Consider the following 13,753-nt stretch of genomic DNA (forward strand, 5'->3'; position numbering starts at 1 on the left):
AATCCGGGTAAGCTAAAATAGGAGCTGATGTCAGCTTCTCTTTGAGTATATCAAATGCTCTTTGACAATTTTCATCCCAACGGAACTTTGCCTCCCGTTTACAAAGTTGACTGAGTGGCCTTTGGAGTTCGGAGAACCCGGCAATAAACCGACGATAGTACCCGCAAGTTCCCAGAAAAGCCCGCACATCAGTCTTGTGCTGCGGTACTGGCCAATTTCTAACAGCTGCAACCTTCTCTTGGTCTGTTGCCACCCCATCTGCACTGACAACATGTCCCAGGTAGTTTACTTGTTTTGCAAAAAGTGTACATTTGCTCGGCTTCAATTTCAGCCCCGCAGCCTTCAGTCGGGTGAATACTTCTTCCAACCTACTGAGATGGCTGTCCAAATCTTTGGAAAACACGATTATATCATCCAGATATATAAGCAGAGTTCGCCAGTGTAGCCCTCGCAGTACTCGTTCCATTAATCTTTCAAATGTCGATGGAGCTGAGGTTAGACCAAAGGGGAGGACTTGCCATTCCCACAAACCAGAACGTGTGGCGAAGGCTGCCTTCTCTCGAGCTCCCTTAGCTAGCCCCACCTGCCAATATCCGGATGTCAAGTCCAAGGTGCTAAACAAGCGGCTCCCGCCAAGAGCATCCAGACTGTCGTCTATGCGCGGAAGGGGGTAAGCATCTTTTTGTGTGACCTCATTTAGCTTACGATAGTCGACGCAAAAGCGCCAACTGCCATCTCTTTTTTTTACCAGCACCACTGGAGAGCTCCATGCACCATGACCTTCCTTGACCAGGCCATGTGCTTTTAGTTCTTCGACTTGCTTTTCAATCTCTTCCTCTTGCACAGGCCCATGTCTATACGGTCTTTGTTTGATAGGCCTAGCTCCAGTGTTGAGATTTATGTCATGTTGTACAACATCTGTTCGACCCAGATCAAATTTCTCTCTGCTAAATACTGCGTGATGTTTGCTGAGCAGATTCCTTGCTTTTACGGATCCTTCTTGATCCAGACCTTCACACCATCTGCAGACGATATCCTCCCAGTTTTTGTCTGGTATGGCTGGGGTGGCCATGTCTAGGCTTTCTATTGCTTGTACTGCTGTACAAACCGCAATCCGTTTGCCCGCAGGAATGGTCACTGGATGATCGCTATAGTTCATCACCCGTATGGGTAAGAGCTGCCCATTAGGGCGGTGCAACGAGCTAGCCACTACCACTCCTGGGGCTGCTTGAGTGGTTTCAATACACCCAGCCCCATGTACCCAGACACGATTTAGTCGGGCCTGTATGACCAATTCCGTTTGCGGAGGAATCCTGCTTGCGTGTCTGGCTTGTACCCCGACCTGTAAGGGTTCTCCCTCTTTTGAGCAACAGCTGACTTTGATACCATCGCATTGGAACTGGCAAGTTTTAAAGTCGATTGAGCTGTCATGCTCCTGGAAAAAGTTGAGCCCCAATAAGGCGTGGTTGTTGATGTCCGCCACCCAGAATGGTGCACTTACTTGTAGACGACCCAGCTTAAAGGTTAGTGTTGTGACCCCATCTAACCGGATCTCCTCCCCATTAGCGAGCACCCCGCGACCTCGGGTGGGCGAAACCGGTGTGTAACAACTTCGTGGCAAGGTCTCCAGCACCGCGGTTGGAATGACGGATTGTGTACAACCACTGTCGAGTAGCATGGGCATAGTTTTGTTCTCAAACCTGGTAGGAACAAATAGAGCAGATGTGTGCCCTCCAATGTTAAATACAATAGTTTGCCGGATAGGGTCCTGTTCAGCAGGGCTCAGGCTTGACCCTGCTGAACATTGCCGTTTTCCGCTTGCAGCTTTGGGGCCGGTCTAGGCATGGTCGGACAACTCCTGGCCATATGCCCAGTCTTTTGGCAACGGTAGCATGTAATTGGTGTACGCCTGGGCTGTATCTGTGTTAAGGCAGCGCTCAGCTGCTTTTGCATTTGCGCCTGCGAAGCTACCATTTGCTCAATTAAGGCGGCCTGAGCTGCAACTTCCTTCCGCAGGCAACTCACTTCATCTGTCTCGACCTGGCTTATGCGATTGGGTCCTCCAAAATTTAGCTCCCCAAACGACTGTACAAGCTCAACCACCTCTTCATAACTATCAGGAGTACGATGACGCAGCTCCCATGAAAGCGGCTGACATCCCGATGGCAACGCATTGGTAAGTTCCTTAATGGCTCTTTTCTCTTGCTGTGTATCATCCAGCTCCGGAAAAGCTTTTTCTACCAATTTGCGCACATAAGCAGCAAATTCATGAACATTGTCATTCGCCTTCCACTTCAATGATTTCAATAGCTTCACTGCGCTATCTTCACTCAAACGGTAGCGGGAGGTTAACTGAGTACACATCCCCTCGAAGGATGTTGCTGTTAGTCCCTTTTTAGCAGGCCCCGATATCGCCATCTGAAATCTAATAGCAGCTTCTGGCTCCTCCCACTGCATTAACTGTGCAACTCGCGTGAACTGGTGTATAAATGTATCGACATCGGAGGTCCCATCAAACGTAGGTGTAGGTAGATTTGCCCTTTTTGATGCCTTCATTAGGTGTACAGTTTCTTCCGCCATATGATTCACATCAGCTGCTATGGCTCCCATCTGTCTTGTAATCGAGCTATTTCCAATAGCTGCCCTGGTTCGCGATGATATTGGTGAGGCTTGGGGTGTCGACATCCTCCTGTTTTATGTGGGTTCTCTGATCTTTCTTCAGCAAGATCCCACCGCTGCCACCAATAAAGTAATACTCGCTAATGATGCCACACCCGACCGTCAAGATTATACGGGAGCTACCCTAAGTCTGACTAAGCTGGACCGAAGACTGGCCCTGACGAATTTGGACCGAACACAGGCCCGTAGAATCAGACCGAACACTGGCCTCGTAGGATCAGACCGAATACTGGCCTCGTAGAATCAGACCGAATACTGGCCTCGTAGGATCAGACCGAATACTGGCCTCGTAGGATCAGACCGAATACTGGCCTCGTAGGATCAGACCGAATACTGGCCTCGTAGGATCAGACCGAATACTGGCCTCGTAGGATCAGACCGAATACTGGCCTTGTAGGATCAGACCGAACGCTGGCCCCGTAGGATCAGACCGAATACTGGCCTCGTAGGATCAGACCGACTATCATTAAATGTCTAGTTCCTATTAGTTGGCAGAACACTTGTCTGGCTGAGGTGGTGCACTAGCGTGGATGCAGCTGTGGTTCGCTGTCTAATACCACGTGCCTACGCACAGCATTACAGACTCGCCAAATCTGTCTGTCGTCCCTCGAAGCCTTGTGTGGCTGCAGCTATGAAACGCAGTCTTAAGCCACGGCTTATGAGGAGAAGACAAAACAAATAAAGCTAGTGCTCCCTACTAGATAGTCTGCTATGAATCAATTAATAACACCTTGAGAAAGCGTCGAAGTTTATTCACAAATATCAGCACAAAGCACAACACGAGCAGAACGCTCTAACAACACGATTGCATGTTCTTATATACACACAAAAATGGCAAAAACTAAGATAATTGGTTAAAATAATATAGGTCCATTTTACTGACTGTAATTGGTTACACGCATGGATAAGACAGCAAAGCGATAAGATCCAGTCAAATCTTACCACAAAAGTTAGCGCAAAACAAACAAAACGAGTGTCTATTACCTCCGCTTTACAAGTCCTCTCTCCGATACGCCCGCTTATTACCCATAAATACCGTAAGCTAGTTCTAACATGCTAATTCTAATGCTCCTCCAAAGCGAGTAGTCTTCGCGATCTGACCTGACCCTCGTGATCGACTCGGACTATAGCCTATAGTTTCGAGCTGATTTTCTCCCAAAGGGCCCTTTTCAGGGCCACCACCTTGTACAAGAGTGTTGTTCATCTGGCTATGAGCGTTTACTTCAAGCTCTGTGTTGGGAAACTTTGCTGTGATACTGGTACATCTGTTCTCTCAGCAGTTGGATTTTTGACACTCACATAGCACTGCTTGTAGAATTTTGAGTGCACTAACATCTTAAATCACTGCAAAATAATTCTAAGAAAAAGTTGCAAATCTGATGCTTCTACGGAGGGAATCTTCAAGGGAGATAGATCCTAAAACATAAATTTTATCAACTTTTTCTCAGAAGTGGAAATGGCAGCCGCGACAGCTGTTCAGTTTTAAATTTTCCATACTCAATTAAACTAATTCACATCAGAAATTGTTACTCAAAAGGGTGCCAACCGAACTTCGTGTGGGTCTTTTGTCTGCTTGCTCGTCCCACAGCCGAGTAGCCTATCGCTTGCATTAGCGAAACTTATTTTATTTTCAAGTTAGCGAATCCATATAATCACCTTCTCAATTGTTTTTAATTTTCTGCATTCATGCAGAACTAACGCACTAATAGAACTAAAGCGGTAAGTAGGTTCGTTTGTTATCAATACGAGTATATTATTATTCTAATATGTCTCTAATAAACTGTCTCTAACAATCCTTCAGTATCACTTGCACAACTGAATATGACATCACTTCTCATCAGGTTTATCTCGGTTTTGGTGAATTGCAAAATCGCCACAACGATGATTTAGCTTTATACATTTGTGGTTCTGCAACTCTGGCATTTAGAAAAAAATACTTCCATGTGGCTATCACAATGATTTCACTTATTTACCTTAAAGTTGAAAAAAGTGTTAATTGTTGTGCCGCTAGGATTTACCGGTTTATACGAGTGTAAATTGTTTTCTACCCTTATTATCTGAAGTACAGTGATTGCGTGTCAGGTCGAGTTTTTTACCTGAGACCTTGGTGCTTAAACAATAACCTTAAAATCTTATAAGTTGCCATCTACACGTACTTCTGTAATTATTTAATATGGATTACTGTAGGTATTTGTGCCAAGTCACACCCGTTGCACAAGACTGACTACATGAATGTAAAAGAACTCGGATAATCTATTTTTATACATGGTGCGTTACACAAACATGCAAGGTGAATTGTTTTTCTGTGTTCAACTTTAACAAGCACTCGCCATAAACTTATTCACAGCTTGTTTTGACCGTCAAACGACAGGTAATAGAGTTACCAGTTAAAACTGCTCTATTGTTGTGTTGGTAATTGATAAAACTGGATTATCGTACCAATTACTCTACAACGTGTTGGGAATGGCTCAGCTTATTATTGAACGCAGATGGACTGCTTTGAGTAGTTTTTGCTAATAGCTCCTAAATAAGGTCTGATCTTGTTTACTGACTTTTAATTATTTTATCTTGTTGATTAATGTAACTAAGATCTTACAGTTGTCCATCCCATGTGCAGCAATTTAGAACTACAGTTTCAAAGGAAATTGAGATTCCTAAAGTAAAGAAAGTAAAGGAGTTTTACCATAACTCTATGTTTATTTTAAGAACAGGAAACAGATATAATAATTATACCAGTAGACTAAATTATAAGAATAGAAAGTAAATGTCTGAGACCTAGAATATAGTCAGTCACCTTCTTGTTCTCTCGGTAATCAACTTCTCAGCTCGATCTGCGGATGCGTCTGTCTACTCTGATGAAGCTGTATTGAAAGAGTGAATATTCGTCCTATTATATTGGTTCAGTATTGGCCTTATTGTCCAGGCGTGAAACTATACATTTTAGGTTTTTGATTATAAATCTTGCAGTTTTGGGCATTTTTGACTACTTCTTGTTGTTTTCTGTCAGCGAAAAGTTCAACATTTGTAATCTCTAATCGTAATTCCACGTCTGGTATAGATTGGTACCAGATGCGAATTTGATATCGCACAACACAAGTCGTTATAGTCTGGGCTATAACTATCAACATTCTTTTAGTGATTATCTGAGATTTTCTTATGCCAAATTCTCAATGTTCTAATAGTGCAATGGGTAGGTTGAATCTTGAAGTTGACTTGTAGTGGTGATCATCTCATCTCCGGACTTTGTAGCTGCTATGTCTATGAAACTCGGTTATGAAATTTGCAATAGTGATCTAACCTGTTATTCTCTTTGTCCAACTGTACATGGCTGATATCAAATATAACATTATCTTAAAGCAGTCTGCAGTTTGGCAAGTTACAGTGCAGTAGGCCTATTACAAAAGCTATCAAGACAGTTATGCTGCCTATACAGCTGCTGGTGAACACCTTTTGCAAAATATATGTTGCTAGCAAAATAACAGTTCCAACACGCGCAATCATTATTTTTACACGGATGCAATGTTGACTCACCAAGTGATAAAACTATATACACCAAAAGCATGCCTAACAGCGTTTCATATACTTACATATCATGAGAATTAAATTGCATTAAGGTCATCATTAATTTTAGAAGCAACTATAAAAAGCAATAATATATGCAGCCTTGGGTCTCCCTAATGACCAGCTATAATTTATGTTACATTAAGGCTAATTTAGATACCTAATCTTAGTAAAGATGTTAAGATGCTAGTTTTGAAAATAAAGCAAAGTAGTAGCCGCTGTAGCTTACAAAGCATTTGGTTTAGTCGCTTGTTATCAGTTTTATCAAAACTATTTTACGAACTGCTAATCACTCGCTGTAAATGTACTTTGCTACACTTTTGTTGGATGCAAGGCTTATGCTTTTGAAACTCTCTCCTGCTGTCTAAAACAAGGTAAAACTTCAAAGCAATTTAGCTGCAAATGTTAAGGAAAGGTCGCTTGATGGTATTTTTATTTAGGGAGAGATAGCCATCTGGTATATTGCATTGGTGTAAATATTTATATACAATGCGTATATGTATGTATACCTGTTGAATTTGCTTTTAGTTTAACATTCTTCTCAGATCATGTATGGTTTAGGACATTCTAATTTGGTAGAATATCTTTTTTTTGCTGTGCTGGACTTCAGTTCTTAGTTTAAGACTTCTAATTTTTTTGTAGTGTATGCTATATTTGGTTACTATGCTTTTATGTAATATGTCAAAACACTCATACAAATGTAATGTATGTTGCGACGTTATGTCATACACACATTAATAATTTAGAGCAACATACTTTCTCTTTTACCTGGTTTGGTTTCATAATCTGAAAGATAATTTTTGGATAACACCAAATCGCATTTTATGGAAGCTTAGTTGCAAGTTTTATAGCTTCAAAAACTGTTACAAGATGACTGATGGCATTCTAAAATTACTACATCTATCTGCAACAATGTAATCGAAATAGTTTTTCAATGCTGATTTTGATGCGGGTAAAATAGGAAGTCAGTTATGGATACAAAAACACTTGCATCACGTGATGCAAGGTTATCTTTTTTGACATAAGAATTGTTGATGTCAAAGCCGCTGATTAGTCGATGCGTCATGAAAGGCTGTATATTGGCTGCCATTTTAGATACATTTTTCCTGTTTGCCTGACGCTACTTTACGGTTTTTCTTCATCGCAGTTAATTACAACAGAGAGATGCTGCTTATGAACCTTATGAAGAAAAGCCACTAGTTTGAATTGATGATTTTTGTAAGAGAACTACTAAAGAAATAAGTTTCATTACAAATCCTTATTTAGTATCGTTACAAATCATTTAACTCCAGAAAATCAAGTCCAAATTTGTCATTAAAAATATTAATGGCGTTAATTAAAAGCTGAATGCACACTTTTCTCTTTTCTCACCGATGGCCCTTAACTTCATTGCTTTTAACATCAATCTTTTGCTCATGCGGCCCAAGGTCAAAGTAGAATGCACAAATACAGAAAATAGTATATCGTATTTACTATACGTCCCAAATTTGGCGACTGAGTGGTGTTTATAAAATTACACCAATTTGCTTGTGCATACATCTCGTGGAGTGCACTAGCAAGAGATTTTTTTTTCAAGCAAATCGAAAACCTAAAAGCCTGCAAAAATTTGCTATTTTCGGAAGTCTTTGTTTTTAGAAACAAATTGATGCATGCTCCGATTCCACGAATGAGGATTTTGAAGGAACAATATTTATACAATCGAGTGCTCAAAATCAAGCGATTTTTATATCATTATGAAGCATCACAGCTTCTTTTGGTCATTATTTTATGTCGCGAGTCTTTCTGTCCATTTTCATGGTTTGAAAATGTTGATGAAATCTTGACTATCATCAAAAATTACAGATAAATATTGTTGAAGCCCTAATCTGTAATGTTATCACTACAGTAACTGGTATCTTGGAAATTATGTGAGGCAAAAATTGAAATACTTGTTCATCTTCTACACTACATGTTGAGATGATTAGATTAGGTAGTTAGACTCATCACTGAGATAAAAAGATATTCTGTATCACATCTAGGAAAATGATTTCTTCAAGTTGAAAACATATTTCTCTCGCGCGCAATCATTTAGACAATGTCTCATGTCTTTGCCTTATGTCAACTGTCAATAAAAACAACATAGAAGGTATATGTTACTGTTGTGTCATACTAAAATGTTTATTTGTATTTTCTAGAAGCTGGCTCATGCAAAGCCTTTTTCATGAGTTGAGAAGATATTTAGCAGTCTACAAATCTGCGCCTTCATTAGTTGCCCCGATGGATCACAAGAGGCGAAAGAGTAATGATAGTGCGACCGGAAGATACTCTACTACATCAAAACTTTCATGCTTTACAACATCTCATAAATCGTCATGGGAAGTGGAAAAAGGTCGGTAGTTATAGAATACCTATTCAACATGAAATGATCATTGAGCTGCATTCTATCCAGCGTGTTCTATTACAGTCACAAGTAGTTGGCCTGTTTGTTGCGTTCTTGTGTCACTTCTCAACAGAATGAACCGTTGTAGATTGTAAAAATATATTTAATATTTTTTCTCATAATGGTCAGTTCGCACTAGTTAAATAAATTAACATTATAATAGTTTGCTGACAAGCGGAAACAGGTTTATTTACACATTTGAAGAGCTAGTGCTGCTGACTCGAAGAGTTTGATGTAGATTTGAAGGTGTTTACTCTGTGATTGTGAGGTGTATTATTAGCGGCACTACGTCCTGCGGAACTCATAGTATGAGCTAGCGTACTACTAGTCTTTTAACTTAGTGTTCTATCTACTTTGGACATCGGCCAGTTGTAGAATCCGTTGTGAAACATTCTACAACAATGATGACTCAACACATGCTTGACCAAACTTTTAATGCAGTAAAACTAATAAATAATATGAATAATAATAATAATATGAATATAATTAACAACCGTAACCTCTTATTGGTCATTTAGCTGTAATGAATCGCTGTGACTGCATATCACTCATAATTTGCCGTACGTCAGTCGTTGACTCATGATTCACGGGTCGCACATACAATGTTTGCTGCAAGAGATTCAGAACTGCAAAATACCTCAAATGTCCTTTATCGGTAATTTGAAAAAATACAAGATTAGGTTAGTTAGACCGCATAATAAACTCGTCAATTGGGATGCCTTACTCTCGAATATCTTGGTTGCCTTAGCAAAGACCAAGTTAGTAAACTTCTCTCATGTTAGCAGTGCATGTCACAGAGCCTTATTACGATTCATTCTGTGTCCTTCACTCAAATGCTCTTCGTAGTCTCTCGAGACTATGCGGAAGAAGATGATGTTTTTTGACAATAATGCAAATGATCATTTGGAAGTCCTTGACAGATTTTGTTTTTGTTATTTCTCTTTTTTTGATTACCAATTTATGTCTGTTATTAGACAAATTTGAGAAGATGGATCTGGAAGACAAGCGCCGCCATTACTCCTGTGGCAATAAATTTATTACATTTGATAAAGACAATTTTCCTCGATTCTTCGGCAAGGGTAAGTCTTTCTGTCTGTCACTAATCTGTCACTGTTAAAACTGGATACTATGCTGCTGGATCAATGCCATATTTTTTTAAATCGATCAATACAATTCTTTGTTTCAAATGTGAGGATCCTGATTAATTGTTAATATAAATTTAATTCTGTTGCAGGTGTAAGGAACAGCGTAAAAGATAAGATGTGTATATGGAGAGGGGACATTACTTGCCTTGAAGTCGATGCCATTGTAAATGCAGCGAATAAAAATTTATGGGGAGGTGGTGGTGGTAGGTCTTTTTAGGCTGTCTCATCAGCTTGTCTGTTGATGTTCATCGCTGTCAGAAAATGGAATGCTATAGATTTATGTACAGAAGTCAACATGATAGGTTTTGCGTATTGCTTTTTACAGTTGATGGTGCTATTCACATAGCTGCTGGCAAACTGTTGAAGAAGGAAACAGATAAGCGCTACCCAGACGGTTGTCCTACCGGAGAGGCCAGAATCACATCTGGATACCGACTGCCAGCTAAACGTATATGCTCCACTTGAATGGTGTAATTTATGAAAAAATTGTTTGCTCTCACCGGTTTGATACTGACTGATGTGGTTATTTCATTGCTGCCTTATTTCAGATTAGTTTTTTTGCACGCAGTGAGTAGCTGTTATCTGGTATGTTAGTGTATTCTTTGTATTTACTTCTCTGACACATATGGACAAGGTGTGTTTCTTTTGTCTAAGTGAGGTATAAGGTGGAAGAGTAAACTGACGTAAGTATCTATGATTGTCCGAAAAGGTTTGTTACCAATGGGCTTGTTCCTGATTCCATTTTTTTCATCTCTAGCACAAATTGATATTATTTCACACTAGCCTTTTACGCATAAACAAATGGAAAATATTTTTACCTGTAACTGATATGTTAGTCAAATGGAACTGTCCATGACAGATTTCAGATAGTCTTCTAGCTAGGGTAATTATAACTTGGAAGCGCAAGGTTTTCATCTTGTTTGATTTCATTCCACAAAGTATTTTCAAGGCTAGTTGCTACCAAGAGATCTGTCATTTTGTAGATGTCATTCACGCTGTCGGACCGAAGGACGCGTCTGAAAAGATGTTAAGACGCTGCTACAGGAATGTGCTACGGCTGGTCGATGAGCATAAATTAAAAAGTGTAGCCTTCCCCTGCATCGCTACTGGCATATACGGTAATGACTATCATAATGTAGGATATGCAGCAGGCAGCAAGACTCACTCTTGCACTCCGTCCTAAGCAAATAAATGAGTTGGTTTGACAGTTCAATAAGTAGATATTCAATGAGAAACCATCATTTGTATGTCATTTTATAAAAATGGAAAAATGTGTGCATGCTCCAATCTCGTTTCTCGCGAATCTGCCAGTGCTTGAGTTAGTAAGCATACATGTTACAATTCACTGCTAGTTTCAAAGACAATAAGAAATCTGTAAACTCCTGCTGCCAGCGTCGGGCATAAATAGTGAGTGCTGCCACTGTCAGAAGAGCGATCCAATATGATTGGATGAGCTAGATGCCCTCATTAGTTATCATGGTGAGTAAGTATGTTTGTGTATTAGCTCTTTTCTTGTCCAGGCTACCCAAATGATTCCGCTGCAAAAGTCGCTGTGGAGACTGTGTACAGCTGGTTAAAAAACCGTTCTGAAGACTCGTCGGTAAGTTGTCTCCATCTTATAAGAATTGATTTAAAAAAAGGTCAAGTTTTCTAGGTGTGGTTGAGATTTAACCCTTTTCAACTCTGGACTGCTTATACAAGCATTTGTGCTAGTCTATGTACCTTATTCCTCTACCCATGTCCTCTTTAACATCGATACCAAAGTTTAACAGGTTGCTCATTCCCGGCATCATTTTTACGATTAGCTATTCAAGCGCTTGGCATTTGCAGAATGCTTACACGCAGAAAGCGTAATATTCTGCATTGGGGTCCCTATCCATCATTAGGACTGAAAATTCTTTTGCGTAATTTTATACAGAAGTTTCAAATGCAATTTCTCAACTAGGTATTTCAGATTCACGATGTAGTTTGTTCATATATTTTACCATAAAATACTACTTTGGAGGTCTATTGCGCTTGGATAAGCAAAGCCATCGACAGCATGTCATTCAGATATATACAGAGTCCATCATGGCTTCCTCCATCAATTTGACCATCTGAAGCCATTCTAATCTAACTCAAATGACCTTGACTTATATGTATGTTTAGTTCAACAATCAGCATACATAATCATCTTAGATTTAGTTGTCCTTATGAATGCCAAGAAGAGACTGGCCGATGTAGCATGACGATGTAGCATGACGTACCTGTCTACTATATGGGATTGGAGTGTAAATTAGGTCACCAGCAAGTATTTTAAGAATATTATAAAGTTGCTGCAGATTTTAAATAGAGCTTGTCAACATAGTTTAGAGAGGAAGCTGTACTGCAGTTTTTAATAATAGTTTTTAATAATACTGTAGTTTCTAATAGTGGCCTTTTAGTAGAATATGTTAGCATAATTGGCAGAAGAAGCCATGCTGTAAGGTAGCCTACAACAGAGTTGCTTTAATAACACAACATTCTATCATGTATTTTCTGCCCTGTCAAACTTAGTACTGCATGTAAAATGTTATCCTTACTCCGGTAAAACATTGTGATGGGCAACCCTGCACCTTGACTCACCCCTTCAGTTAAGCAGATCTGTCACATGGTTTTCTCACACACATGATTAACAAGAAACATTCCTTGATTCTTTTTGTTCACAATAAAATTTACACAAGTGCATTTGATCAAATTACTAACAAAAGCTTACCAAGTTATTCTAGTTCAAGTTGAGTTATGATGAAGTTGTCGACTGTATCTGAGGTACTCTATAATTCTCAAATGGCAAATAACTTTGGAACAGGCAGTGAAATCCAATGGTGTCTGCACATTCAGACATCTATCACGTAGTCACTGTCATGCGGTCAACTGTCATTTGATCCACCCCTATATTATTGATTTTGATCCACTCTTATATTATCACTTTTATGACATATCTTGTAGGACTGCTTCATTATTTTCTGCGTTTACCTGAAGCTCGATGAGGATATATACAAAGAACTCATGCAAAAACTGCCAGCTGAAAGCCAAGAACTGGCAGGCAAGGCTAATTATGGTAGACTTCTACTACCCGTCTCTAGACTTAGGCCATACACTTGAGTAACTTGAGCATTACTGTAGAATATTCTACTCAGAAAACATCAGCTCATTATACTATACTATACTTTTGCAGATGATAGCGGTGAGCAGCATACAAATACCCATGAATCTACTTCACCAGAGTCAAGGGAGGCGACTTAGACTTATGTTACACATCTAATACTAAATGTTTTTCCCCCAATTGTTTTTCAGGTATATAAATGTAGTGAAAGCCCAGCATCTAGCTCTGTGATGATTTTCTGTTTGCTTGCAATGCTGAATAAATTCTTTGTCCTTGTATATCAAAACATGTGACTAAGAATTATTTGTGACAAAGAATGTGAACAGACAGAATGGCATTAAAAAATGTGATTAAATTTTAGATATGTGTCATAGGTTATGAACAGTAGGTATATATAGGTGTAGGTGTCTTATTATGAAAGGTAGATAACTGTGTTGAAGGAGAAGCTCTTGCTCATCACTCCGCTTCACAGAAATCTGTAAAAAATATTCATATCATTAAAAAGGATTTTTTTAAGGACTAAGAGGCTCTTGATAACGCTAGGTAGCTGTTCCATTTTCTGATTCTCCAGATTCCACTAACTATATTACAATAAAACAGTTAATGATCCATTATTGGGCGAGCAGAACAGAACGTTGAATGCAGCAATTTGAGTATGAAGGTATCACATATATGTTCAAATGTGTTAGTAACAACATGCATGTCTATATGCATTTACAGCATACGAAGTGCTGTATCATAAATGACCATACAGGCTGGGTTAGCGACATGTATTCATGCAATGGTGCAATAGATGTTCCCAACAGACTCGAAAGCTGTAATATC

At 39.5% G+C, this 13,753-nt stretch overlaps 1 protein-coding gene across 1 annotated transcript; it reads left to right on the top strand.

Moving 5' to 3' along the window:
* The first annotated feature begins 4,356 nt into the window (after nucleotides 1–4,356).
* Nucleotides 4,357–13,400, top strand: LOC137387541 (macro domain-containing protein PG1779-like). The gene is made up of 9 exons (XM_068073993.1): nucleotides 4,357–4,398; nucleotides 8,415–8,608; nucleotides 9,634–9,738; nucleotides 9,894–10,007; nucleotides 10,130–10,252; nucleotides 10,788–10,922; nucleotides 11,325–11,404; nucleotides 12,772–12,883; nucleotides 13,001–13,400. The coding sequence occupies exons 2-9, from the start codon at nucleotides 8,425–8,427 to the stop codon at nucleotides 13,066–13,068; spliced, it is 921 nt and encodes a 306-aa protein (XP_067930094.1). The 5' UTR covers nucleotides 4,357–4,398; nucleotides 8,415–8,424; the 3' UTR covers nucleotides 13,069–13,400.
* The last annotated feature ends 353 nt before the right edge of the window (nucleotides 13,401–13,753 follow it).

This window comes from Watersipora subatra, chromosome 2 (assembly GCF_963576615.1).
Source record: "Watersipora subatra chromosome 2, tzWatSuba1.1, whole genome shotgun sequence".
NCBI lineage: Eukaryota > Metazoa > Bryozoa > Gymnolaemata > Cheilostomatida > Watersiporidae > Watersipora > Watersipora subatra.